Source organism: Pelophylax lessonae (genome assembly GCF_965119305.1).
Source record: "Pelophylax lessonae genome assembly, chromosome: 3".
In the NCBI taxonomy this organism is placed as follows: Eukaryota; Metazoa; Chordata; class Amphibia; order Anura; family Ranidae; genus Pelophylax; species Pelophylax lessonae.
The window spans coordinates 16,955,525-16,968,752 of NC_138770.1; the positions used below are offsets into that span (position 1 = coordinate 16,955,525).

General features: G+C 45.7%; 1 protein-coding gene across 1 annotated transcript in view; it reads left to right on the forward strand.

Moving 5' to 3' along the window:
* The window catches only part of LOC309550236 (uncharacterized protein), a gene marked incomplete at both ends in the record, with an annotated part of 809,557 nt that overhangs the window by 26,445 nt on the left and 769,884 nt on the right, over positions 1-13,228 (forward strand). Inside the window, 2 exon segments of the mRNA XM_082250647.1 lie at positions 8,440-9,215; positions 9,219-9,555. Coding sequence (XP_082106773.1) covers positions 8,440-9,215; positions 9,219-9,555 — 1,113 coding nt within the window.

The window sequence follows — 13,228 nt, forward strand, 5'->3', positions numbered from 1 at the left end:
GTCACTGGGCCCGAGAGCCACCAGCCTGTGCCCTGGACTTTCAGCAATTCAAGAGGCTGGGTATTTAATTGACTTTTCTGCTGAGAAGGAACATCCCAGTGAGCCTACAGCAGAAGAGCGGGCATCCAGGCATTGCACTGCTGACCTCTGCCTGCAGCAATTGGTGACCCAGAAAGATGTGTGCAAGGCCACTGACTTTTCAGTTTACTTTCCTGCAGAACAGCTGGGATCAGGACTTAACATCACTGAGCACTGCCCAACACCAACAGCAGCTTCAGCCTTCCTGAGAGAAGAGGCAGCTGACCTTTCTCCTACACCATTGACAGGGACATGGGATTTCCTGCCAGCAGCATCTGTGGAGTTACAAGAAACTTCTACAGCTTAAGCGCTGACAACTGGACAGAGGGTCCAAGACCTCTGCCCCAGTTCCAGAGGCCCAGGGTGAGAAGGTGGTGATCACTCCCCAACAGCAGCTACACAGTTTGGAGAAGAAGATGGCCATCTTTCCTCCCCAGCGAGAGATACACAGTCTGGGAGCAGAGGAAGCCAGTCTCCCTCCCCAACAGTTAGCCGGAGTGGATTATGTGGAGTCCCCAGCAAAAGTGCTGCCCAACACCCTCAACAGCTACAGAGTTCCAGGAAGCTGGGGAAAACAGCCCCTTGCCCCTGTGACAAGCTGATGAAGTGAAACTTCTACACCCAGCTGAAGCGCTGCCAGGGTGAGAAGGGAGAGGAGATTGTTGACCTCCCTCCCCAACACTCAGTCAGAGCGGAGGAAACTGTGTTCCCTCCCTAGGCAGGATCTGTGCATCTAGGAGACAGTATCAGAGAAAGGTTGTCCCAGCCGCCAGATGAGGGTAAGGAAGATGGAGCAGCTGACTTCCCTTCCCAGCAGCAGACGGTGCCCCAGAATGATGACACCAACCCAGCAGAGGAGCTGACAACAGAGCAGAGTGCGGCTTGCCTCTGCCCTTAACCTCCTGCTATCCGCGCTACAGCCTATATACGGCTGCAGCGCGGACTCAAATTTTCGGGAGGCCGTTTTTAAACGGCCTCCCAGTGACACGCCCCCCGCGCGCTCCCACGAGCGCGCATCGGGGGGAATCTGTGTCGGCCGTGTCCCTTGGACACAGCCGATCACAGATCGTGGTGAATGGCCAATCACAGCGGCCATTCACCACGTGATCAAGCCGTCCAATGAGAGATGATCTCATATGTAAACATATGAGATCATCTCTCATCGCCGGCGCTCCTTCCTCACACAGAGCCTGCGTGTGAGGAAGGAGGGAGAGCTGCACAGCGCCGGGGACACAGAAAAAAGTAATCAGGGCACCGATCACCAGTGCCCTGATTACTAGAGGTACACCAAACACACCTTCAATGCCCACAGTGCCCACCATCAGTGCCCCCCATCAGTGCACACAATCAGTGCCCATAGTGCTGCCAGTCAGTGCCCATCAGTGCCTGCTCATCTAGGCACTGATGAGCACTGACTGGCAGCACTATGGGCACTGAGTGTGGGCACTGATGGTGCTGCCCATCAGTGCTCATCAGTGCCGCCCATCAGTGCTCATCAGTGCCACCCGCCAGTGCCCATCAGTGCCACCCGCCAGTGCCCATCAGTGCCGCCCGCCAGTGCCCATCAGTGCCGCCCGCCACTGCCCATCAGTGCTGCCCGCCAGTGCCCATCAGTGCTGCCCGTCAGTGCCACCTCTCAGTGCCCAGCAGTGCCGCCTATCAGTGCTCATCAGTGCCGCCTATCAGTGCTCATCAGTGCGGCATATTAGTACCTCCTCATCAGTGCCACCTCATCAGTGCCCATAAGTGCCACCTCAGCAGTGCCCATAAGTGCCACCTCATCAGTGCCCATCAGTGCAGCCTATCAGTGCCCATCAGTGCCGCCTCATCAGCGCACATCAGTGAAGGAGAAAAATTAATTTATTTTCAAAATTTACTCGCAAAAAAATAAGAAAAACTTTTTTTTTTTCAAAATTTTCTGTCTTTTTTCTTTTTTTTTATAAAAAATAAAAAACCCAGAGGTGATTAAATGCCACCAAAAGAAAGCTCTATTTGTGTGAAAAAAATGATAAAAATTTTATATGGGTACAGTGTAGCATGACCGCGCAATTGTCATTCAAAGCGTGCGAGCGCTGAAAGCTAAAAATTGGTCTGGATGGGAAGGGTGTTTAAGTGCACAGAAGGCAAGTAGTTAATGTACCAAAGATGGAATTCCTATGGTAGTGGATGGGACTGCGGTCTTCACCTCTATATCCCAGGGATAATAGGCAGTTGGCCCAGGTCATGAGGGAGTGAGCCCAGCCACCCTGTCTTCTCTCCAGCAGCTGAAAGGACTCCAGGGAGAAGGGCCAGTCCATGCTTCTTTCCCACTGCGGGTATGTTCTACGAGAGAGGCAGAGGTTGGCTGGGTGAGTAATGCTCCATTTGGGACAATTTGTTACTGTGTGGGTACAGATATTAGGGGACTGGAACTACAGACTACCTTCAAAGTCAACCCGTTTGTGGTCCACTCCTGTGTTAGTCTCCTTCCAAAAGGGGGGAGCTGTGATTGGAGTAACGTTTGTTGGGGGGCCCGTGTCACACAGCCTACTTTAGAGAGGTTGGGAAACCCCTATCTCAGCCCCCTAGGCCCCTCTTATGTGTAAGTCACCCTGTGTCTATTAGTGACACAGGGTGACCAAGAAGCCCAGTTTGGCCTGCCCAAACCAGACTTCCACAGACTGATCAGCTATCAGTTAGTCTACCTTGGGGAGAATCTGTGACGGTACTCAACGTCACTGGAAGTGAAAGACAGATAATTATTGGTTTGGATTGCTTCAAATGGGTTGTGTTTACACATATGATAATATGTATTGTACTTCAATATCAGAGACAGACAGTCTGTCACTGGCGGACTTTTCCTATTGTCTGTGTATTGAGGTGTGATGTGTATTCTGTTAAGCCTGTCTGTCCCATTGTTAATGAACTCACATATTGTTTCTGTCCAGATGGCTAGATAAGTAGTTCAGATTAATTCTATTTCTGTAAACAATTTCATCTGCATATGATAATATAATTAGGCAACCCCTGACCTGTGTGTGGTAATCTGATCAGTAGGGGGATGTCTATGCTGTATAAGGCTCCAAAACTTATACAAGCTAAGTTGTTTACTAGCTTTGTATGGGGGGCAGCTGGAAAATCTGATATCTATGTTCACGACTGGGAGGAAGCTGTATACTTACGGAAGTCCACAAGCACAGTGTGGGTCGCGGTTCCGTTACAGACCTGTCATCCCTATTTCTATTACGAGGGATGTTAACATTCCTTGTATTAGGAATGAAAGTGATAGTAAAAAAGGGACAGTGTAAAGATAAAAAGTAAAAAAAAATAAGAAAAAAAAATGTAAAGAGCCCCCGTCCCTCCATGTTCGCATGTAGAAGCGAACGCATACATTAGTCGCGCACGCATATGTAAACAGTATTCGCACCACACATGTGAGGTGAACATTAGAGCGAGAGCAATAAAGCTAGCACTAGATCTTCTGTGTAACTCTAAACAGGTCACCTGTGAAGGCACCTATAGAGATTTTAAGTACCGTACTTTGTCGCCATTCTATGAGCGTGCGCCATTTTAAAGCATGGCATGTTAGGTATCTATTTACTCAGCATAACATCATCTTTCACGTTATACAAAAAAATTGAGGTTTAGGGGTATTGTGTTTTTTTAATAAATGAAAGTGTATTTTTCCCTAAAAATATTAGATTTGCAAAATCACTACTCAAATACCGTGGGACATAAAAAATGACAACTATCCCCATTTTTTTCTCTGGGGCCTCTGCTAAAAAAAATTATAATGTTTGGGGGTTCTAAGTAGTTTTATAGCAAAAATACTGATACTGTTCAGAAGAAGATGAAGGGAGAACACCCTGAAGGCCAGTCTTGAAAAGTTACCTGTTAGAGCAAATTACCAAAACATCACCGAGAGAACTCAACTGTTTTGCTATGAGGAAGAAATACGCCTACAGTCACCGTAAGTACGCTAAGTACAAAAATCACAATTTGGTCCACAAGGTGGTGACCTGACTTCTCTCAGATGGAACGCACAGACAGGAGGTTTAGACAGGAAGTGATGTGAGATACTGACAGGAAGTGATGTTGGTCCACAGAGGAAGTGATGTCAGATAGAAATAGGAATTTCAGAGGTGAGTCGGGAGGAAGAAGAGAGAAGACGTAGCTGGAAGTGGCAGCAGAGGAGGTAATAAGATATTATTTTCTAGTTATAATCTTTAATTACATAAAGAAAATTTCCTCCTTCCGTTTTTATGTCGGGGGGAGCAGAAACAGAGGAACGCATAACACTGAGAATCAGATTCCAGTCCCCCGGTGAAATCACATAAGTAGGATGAGCAGCAAAACTTCCTCTAGCTCTCCTGTAGCGCCCTCACCAGGCAGAGCCGAGGTACTCATAATCTATCTGGGGAAAAGGCAAAGCTCGGAGTGACCCCGACACCCACCTCTGGAAATATTCAGCAGCTTTCCTCCCTCATCACTACTAACATTAATCCCGTCATCTGCTCCAACACCAACTGGGCCCCCAGATCTGTATATACGGGATGACCGGGAACCCCACCGTGTCTGTGCCTTCTATACTCTGCATGTGTCAGAAGACACCAGACAAGGCCCTGTCCCTTATCTGCCCTGTCCCTTACTCCTCACCCTTCATCTAACACTGCTGTCCCCCATTCCTTACCCCCCTCAATCTAACACCGCTGTCCCCCTCTCCTCACCCCCCATCTAACACCGCTGTCCCTGACTCCTCACCCTTCATCTAACACTGCTGTCCCCCATTCCTTACCCCCTCAATCTAACACTGCTGTCCCCCATTCCTCACCCCCCATCTAACACCGCTGTCCCCCGCTCCTCACCCCCCATCTAACACCTCTGCCCTTACTCCTCCCCAATCTAACACCTCTGTCCCCCGCTCCACACCCTCCATCTAACACCGCTGTCCCCCACTCCTCACCCCTCATCTAACAGCGCTATCCCCTCCTCACCCCCCATCTAACACTGTTGTTCCCCACTCCTCATTCCCTTATTAAACATTGAAGATCTCAACTCCTCACATCCCCAATTTGATGCTTCTGTCCCCCACTCTTTACCCAGACCCAATGCTGACACTTTGCTTTCTCTTGCTTGTCTCTATTAATAAAACACAGATCTGACCAGAGAGACAAGGAGGATTCTCAGAAGATTCTTAGAAGGACACAAGGATCTCTATGAGGACGTCATGATGGAGAATCAGCCGCCCCTCACATCACCGGGTAAGAGGAGTCTTTATTGTAAAGGAGAGAGCAGTACGGAGGATCCACCTAGATCCCCCATCATCTGATAAACACATAGAAACAATGTATTCAGTCAGTGTGTGTGTTTCCTACAGATGGATCCAGTAATGGGAACCCACCAGAGAGATGTCCCCGTCCTCTGTATTCCCAGGATTCCACACAGGTCAACCTTAAAAAAGAGATAAAAGAGGAGGATGATGAGGATTTTGTAATGGAGGAGGCAGATTTTCGAAAAGGACACAGAAAGCAGTACCAGGACACCATGGAGGAGTCATCCAGTGACAGAAACCCACCAGAGAGATGTCCCCGTCCTCTGTATTCCTGGGATTCCACACAGGAAGATCACACCATCCCCCACCATCATCAGGTAGATGAGAATGTAGGAAAGTGGTCCCAAGCCCTAAGAGATATCATTCTTCTATTATTATTACTTTTTGTATTTAATATTATTTCTGCCATTTTGTTGGTTTAGGATGAAGATCTGATAAATGTGCAAATTGGGGTTATAAAGGAAAAGACGTATGTGAGGGGTGATCAGCATTTTACAGAGGAGGATGGGATGATGGACGCAGTTAAAGAGGAAGAACCTTCTCCAGATATCAGCTCGGGTAATTATGGAAGAATGGGTTAAAGCTTACTTAGTGATGTTTGGTTGGGTGGTATCATTGATCTGGTTAGTTGTCATAGTTTGGTGTTGTGATTGCTCCCAGTTCCACCACCGATCTCTTTTACACTTTGAAATGCCCGACCAACATACACTGCTCCAAAGAATGAAAGGAACACTTTGATAACACATCAGATCTCAATGGGGAAAAATATCATGCTGGATATCTATACTGGTATGGACTGGGTAATGTGTTAGGATCTATACTGGTATAGACTGGGTATTGTGTTAGGATCTATACTGGTATGGACTGGGTAATGCATTAGGATCTATACTGGTATGGACTGGGTAATGTGTTAGGATCTATACTGGTATGGACTGGGTAATGTGTTAGGATTTATACTGGTATGGACTGGGTAATATGTTAGGATCTATACTGGTATGGACTGGGTAATGTGTTAGGATCTATACTGGTATAAACTGGGTAATGTGTTAGGATCTATACTGGTATAAACTGGGTAATGTGTTAGGATCTATACTGGTATAAACTGTGTAATGTGTTAGGATCTATACTGGTATGGACTGGGTAATGTGCTAGGATCTGTACTGGTATGGACTGGGTATAGGATCTGTACTGGTATGGACTGGGTATAGGATCTGTACTGGTATGGACTGGGTAATGTGTTAGGAAGGAAAGGATGCCACATAGTTTGATGGAAAGGAAAATTATCACCCTACAGAGGGCTGAAATCAAAGACACCCCAAAAATCAAGGTGAAAAAATCATCAGTAGTGTGTATGGCCCCCACGTGCTTGTATGCATGCCTGACAACGTCGAGGGAATGCTCCTAATGAGACGACGGATGGTGTCCTGAGGTATTTCCTCCCAGATCTGGACCAGGACATCACTGAGCTCCTGAACAGACTGAGGTACAACATTGTGGCGTCAGATTAACCAAAAAATAACATCCCAGAAGTGTTCTATTGGATTTAGGTCAGGTGAGCGTGGGGTCCATTTAGTGGTATCAATTCCTTCATCCTCCAGGAACTGGCTGCATACTCTCACCACATGAGGCTGGGCATTGCTGTGCACAAGGAGGAACCCAGGACCCACTGCACCAGCATAGGGTCTGACAATGGGTCCAAGTATTTCATCCCAATACCTAATGGCAGTCAGGGTGCCATTGTTTAGCCTGTAGAGGTCTGTGCGTCCCTCCATGGATACGCCTCCCCAGACCATCACTGACCCACCACCCAACCGGTCATGCTGAACGATGTTACAGGCAGCATAACGTTCTCCACGGCTTCTCCAGACCCTTTCACGTTTGTCACATGTGCTCAGGGTGAACTCTGCTCTCATCTGTGAAAAGCACAGGGTGCCAGTGGTGGAGCTGCCAATTCTGGTGTTCAATGGCAAATGCCAATCGAGCTCCACGGTGCCGGGCAGTGAGCATGGAGCCCACTAGGGGACATCGGGCCCTCAGGCCACCCTCATGAAGTCTGTTTCTGATTGTTTGGTCAGAGACATTCACACCAGTGTCCTGCTGGAGGTCATTTTGTAGGGCTCTGGCAGTGCTCATCCTGGTCCTCCTTGTACAAAGGAGCAGATACCGGTCCTGCTGATGGGTTAAGGATCTTCTATGGCCCTGTCCAGCTCTCCTAGAGTAACTGCCGGTCTCCTGGAATCTCCTCCATGCTCATGAGACTGTGCTGGGAGACACAGCAAACCTTCTGGCAATGGGAGGTATTGATGTGCCATCCTGGAGGAGTTAGACTGCCTGTGCAACCTCTATAGCAGGGATCCTCAAACTACGGCCCTCCAGCTGTTGCAGAACTACACATCCCATGAGGCTTTGAAAAACTCTAACAATCACAGACATGACTAGGCATGATGGGAATTGTAGTTCCCGAACAGCTGGAGGGCCATAGTTTGAAGACCCCTGCTCTATAGGGTCCAGGTATGGCCTCATGCTACCAGTAGTGACACTGACCCCAGCCATATGCAAAACTAATGACAAACACTCAGAAAAGATGAGTAGGAAAAATGTCAGTGGCCTCCACCTGTAAAACCATTCCTGTTTTGGAGGTTGTCTCATTGTTGCCCATCTAGTGCACCTGTTGGTAACAACCCCCTCTGCTACTTGACTGACCAGATGAATATCCCAGGAGTTTCCCTGACTTGATGCTATACTCTGATTATAAAGTGTTGAGCAGTGTATATGAGTGTGGAAAACTCTTGGTAATTTTTCTTGTCTTCTGACAGACGGACTCTGTGGTGGGAATAGAAGGACATCGGAGGAAGATGTGACTACAGAAGATAATGACATGGCATCTTCTCCAGAAGTAAATCCCGTTCCTCATAATATACATGACAGACCTCACCATTGGAGGAGATCATTGGAATCTCCTGATACTTCACATAGTCCTCTAATATCTCACAGTGCCGATGGGTGCGGGAAACCATCTCATCTCAGGGAATCTTCTTTATACCATACAGGAGAGAATTCATTCTCATGTTCAGAGTGCGGGAAATGTTTTAAAAAGAAAAAAAACCTTCTTCAGCACCAGATAATTCACACAGGGGAGCGTCCCTATTCATGTTTACAGTGCGGGAAATGTTTTAGTCAAAAAGGAAATCTTCTTCAGCACCAGAGAATACACACAGGGGAGCAACCCTTTTCATGTTCAGTATGCGGGAAATGTTTTAATCAGAAAGGACACCTTCTTCTGCATCAAATAATACACACAGGGGAGCTTCCCTATTCATGTTCAGAGTGTGGGAAATGTTTCAATCAAAAAGTATCCTTTCTTAGCCATCAGAGAATACACACAGGTGAGCGTCCCTATTCATGTTCAGAGTGCGGGAAATGTTTTCATGATAAACGAGTTCTTATTAGGCATCAGAGAATACACACAGGGGAGCGTCCCTATTCATGTTCTGAGTGTGGGAAATGTTTTAGCCAAAAAGGATACCTTCTTCAGCACCAGAGAATTCACACAGGTGAGTGTCCCTATTCATGTTCAGAGTGCGGGAAATGTTTCAATCAGAAAGGAAACCTTCTTAGTCATCAGAGAATACACACAGGTGAGCGTGCCTATTCATGTTCAGAGTGCGGGAAATGTTTTAATAAAAAAGGAAACCTTCTTAGCCATCAGAGAATACACACAGGTGAGCGTCCCTATTCATGTTTAGAGTGCGGGAAATGTTTTAAGGATAAAAGAGCTCTTCTTACGCATCAGAGAATACACACAGGTGAGCGTCCCTATAAATGTTAAGAGTGCGGGAAATGTTTTAGTTACAAAGGATACCTTCATGAGCACCAGAGAGCTCACACGGGTGAGCGTCCCTATTCATGTTCAGAGTGCGGGAAATGTTTTATACATAAAGGAAACCTTATCCATCACAGAATACACACAAGTGAGCATACCTATTCATGTTTAGAGTGCAGAAAATGTTTTAATGAAAAAGGAAACCACTTTTGCCATCAGAGAATACACACAGGTGAGCGTCCCTATTCATTTTCAGAGTGCGGGAAATGTTTTCACAATAAAGGAAACCTTCTTAGCCATCATAGAATACATTCAGCTGAGCGTTCCTATTCATGTTCAGAGTGTGGGAAATGTTTTAATAATAAAGAAACCCTTCTTCGCCATCAGAGAATACACACAGGTGAGCTTCCCTATTCATGTTCAAAGTGCGGGAAATGTCTTATTAATAAAGGAAACCTTTGCCATCAGAGAATACACACAGGTGAGCTTACCTGTTAATGTTCAAAGTGCGGGAACTGTTTTATCTTTAGGACTGAGCCCATTTCTGACTTGTGTGGTTTACAAGTTAAAATCAATATTTTAACTAGAAAATAACTCGGAACCCCCAAACATTAAATATGTTTTTTAGCAAAGACTCCGGAGAATAAAATTGCGGTTGTTGCAATATTTTTTTGTCACGCGGTATTTGCACAGCGGTCTTTCCAATGCCATTTTGGGGAAAAAATACATTTCCCCGCGTTTAAAAATAAGTAAACAGTAAAGTTATCCCAATTTTTTTTGTATAATGTGAAAGATGTCACGGTGAGTAAATAGATACCTAACATGTTCCGGTATAAAATTGCGCAGAGCGGTTTATATGAAGTGCGGTTTATATGGAATAGAGAAGTGAGAGATAATACTAGGAAGGCCCCTCCTACACATAGCAGATAGATCCCGCCTACCGCGTGTGTCTGTGGGGAGCGTTTGATGGTGAGAAGTGGGAATTGATGTTTTCTCCTCTCACACAGATCGGATTGGGGGAAGATTTATCTTCTAATGGATTTCCTCCATATATTCCGCCCCGTCACCTCAACTCAAACTTCTCCACTTCCCTACCACACGCCGCCTTTTTACTGCCGCAGTACTCCCAGGCAAACCCACGTACGTCTACGTCAGTCGCTTGGAGGCAGCTAGGGGGCGAGCGCACGCCGGCACACTCCCACCCCCACTCATCAGCAGGGAAGCCGATGCGTGGGTCAGGCGGCTCCAATTGCTGCCGGTCACCCGCGATCGTTCCCCACTGAGAGAGAAGAACGGTCTGCTTTTGTAAACACATCTGACCGTTCTTCTTCCCTGGAATGATCATAGAGAGCCTTCTATATAGGATCACAGATCTCTATGGTCATTTTACAAGCCACGCCCCCCCACAGTTATAATCACTCCCCTAGGTACACAGTTAACCCCATAAATCACCCACAGGGTTAACCCCTTCCCTGCCAGTGCCATTAGTACAGTGACAGTGCATATTTTTAGCACTGATTACTGTACTAATGTAACTGGTCCTCCCCAAAAGTGTCAGTTAGGGGTCCGATCTGTCCGCTGCAATGTCGCATTCCCGCTAAAATTGCAGATTGCCGCCAATATTAGTAAGAAAGAAACAAAACAATAAAAATGAGATAAATCTTTCCTCTAGTTAGTAGACGCAATAACTTTTGCGCAAACCAATCAAAATACGCTTATTGCAATTTTTTTTTTAACCAAAAATATGTAGCAGAAAACAAATTGGCCTAAAATGTTAAAAAAAATTGATTTTTTTTTTTAATTATTTTTTTTTGGAAATGTTATATAGCAGTGAGCAATCATTACATTATAGGGGGCAAGAGATGGACAATTATGGCAATGCATGAGGCAACAGGTGATCATTCATGACAATACATGAGGCAATAGACGGGCAATACACAAGGCAACAAGTGGGCAATCATTACAATGCATGGCCTATTATGCAACTGCATGAGGACCTAACGGGAAATGCTTTATTGTTTTTATGTTCTTCTTATAAATATGTATATAGATCTAACCTACTGGATGGAAAAAGATCACTGTAACATGCATTAACCCACAGCAGCCAATCAGGATTTATCTTTCACTGGTGAACCTTTTCTATTGGTTGCTTCATGTTGTTGCTCCTTTTTGATTTATTGAAGTAGTCGGCTTTTTATTGGTCCAACCAATGTATGATTATTAATACATTTGACACATTTGTTAATTCTATTATAAAAGATTTAAGCTTTATTTTATTCATATCATTACTGTGTGGTAATCGCTTATTCTGATCTTGTCCAATAAAAACTCTTCGTACAATATTCTGTGCCGAGTCTTCTTTTTTACCAATGATTAGATGATCGGTGATTGGAATGTGATCAGTTCATAGAGAGTCATCCATTGGGGTTTTATTAGTGAGATGGAGAGTGGAGAAGGCACCACATTGACAGCCATTGGAGGCCCTTTCTAAAGCCCTAAACTTTTTGGCAACCTGTCTATGACATTAGTCTTCCTGAGTGTTGCTGACCGAGTGGAGCTGCTGGGCAGAGGCCTTCAGGAAAAACAGTATCGTCGTGAGTACTTAAGATCTGCCCAGGGTCTGCCTAAGAGAGGGGAGCACTCCAGAAAGTCAAGGGGATCCAGGAGCCAGCTAACCAGTAGTTGTGGGAGTGAAAGGGGGTGCCAAGTGTCCAAACTCTGAAGATAGGGAAGTAAAGGGGGTGCCAGTGTGGGCCCTGAAGCATTCAGCAGTAAAGCAAAGGTGTATAAATAGCTACCTCAGGCAAGAGTACCTCAGGGAGCTAGAAAGGACTTACTTAGTCAAAGGTAAAGTCACAGAGTCAATCCAGCGCTAACCGGCATTCGGCCAGTGTTAACCAGCGTGTTAACCAGCGTCAAGTCAGCGTTAACAGGCATCCAGCCAGCGTTAACCAGCGTCAAGCAGCATTTTTTCACAGTCCCCGCTAGATTTTGCATAGTTCAGTTGCAGGAGTATCCCACTCATCCCTTCTCCTGTCCAAGTTCCTAAATAAATCTAAAAACCCAAAGATACTAGATTGGTCATTGTCTCAGTGCTCGCACTTGGAGAAACATGCTTAAATGTGCTGTTGTTGCTACCGGTGACCCAGGGGGACCCATATCCAGCACCGTGGCTGGGAATTGTGCTACACACGCAAAGGGAATCTGGCCCCTGGGCCGCAGTTTGGAGATCACTGCTCTACACATCTCCATTTGCCCAGTTCCATCCCAGTCCCCAACAACACAACATCGTGTCATTGTGGGAAAATTCGGTCCATTCTGAGGACAGTCCAGGTCACCTGGCACTGAAAACCAGGTTGTCCCTGACCTGTCACTCTCCACCAATAAGAGAGAACATACCCAACCTTCATTAAACGTTAGAGTTAGGAAAAATTGGAATGTGATGCATCCTTCCATTATTTTCCACTCTTTTTCAAAGTTCCGGGAGGCACTACGTTGAGCATGAGTATATTTCTCAAACATTCGTTTATCCATTTCCCAGATCCAGTCTCCGAGGGTAGCAGGACTGTGTGAAACCCAACGTGAGGCTTGCGGGCTACAGTGAGGGAAAAAAGTATTTGATCCCCTGCTGATTTTATAAGTTTGCACACTGACAAAGAAATGATCAGTCTATAGTTTTAATGGTCGGTTTATTTTAACAGTGAGAGACAGCATAACAACAAAAATATCCAGAAAAAGCATTTTAAAAAAAGTTATAAATTGATTTGAATTTTAATCAGTGAAATAAGTATTTGATCCCCTATCAATCAGAAAGATTTCTGGCTCCCAGGTGTCTTCTATACAGGTAATGAGATTAGATTAGGAGCACTCTCTTAAAGGGAGTGCTCCTAATCTCAGCTTGTTACCTGTATAAAAGACAGCTGTCCATAGAAGCAATCAGATTCCAATCTCTCCACCATGGCAAAAACCAAAGAAGTTCAAGGATGTCAGGGACAAGATTGTAGACCTACACAAGG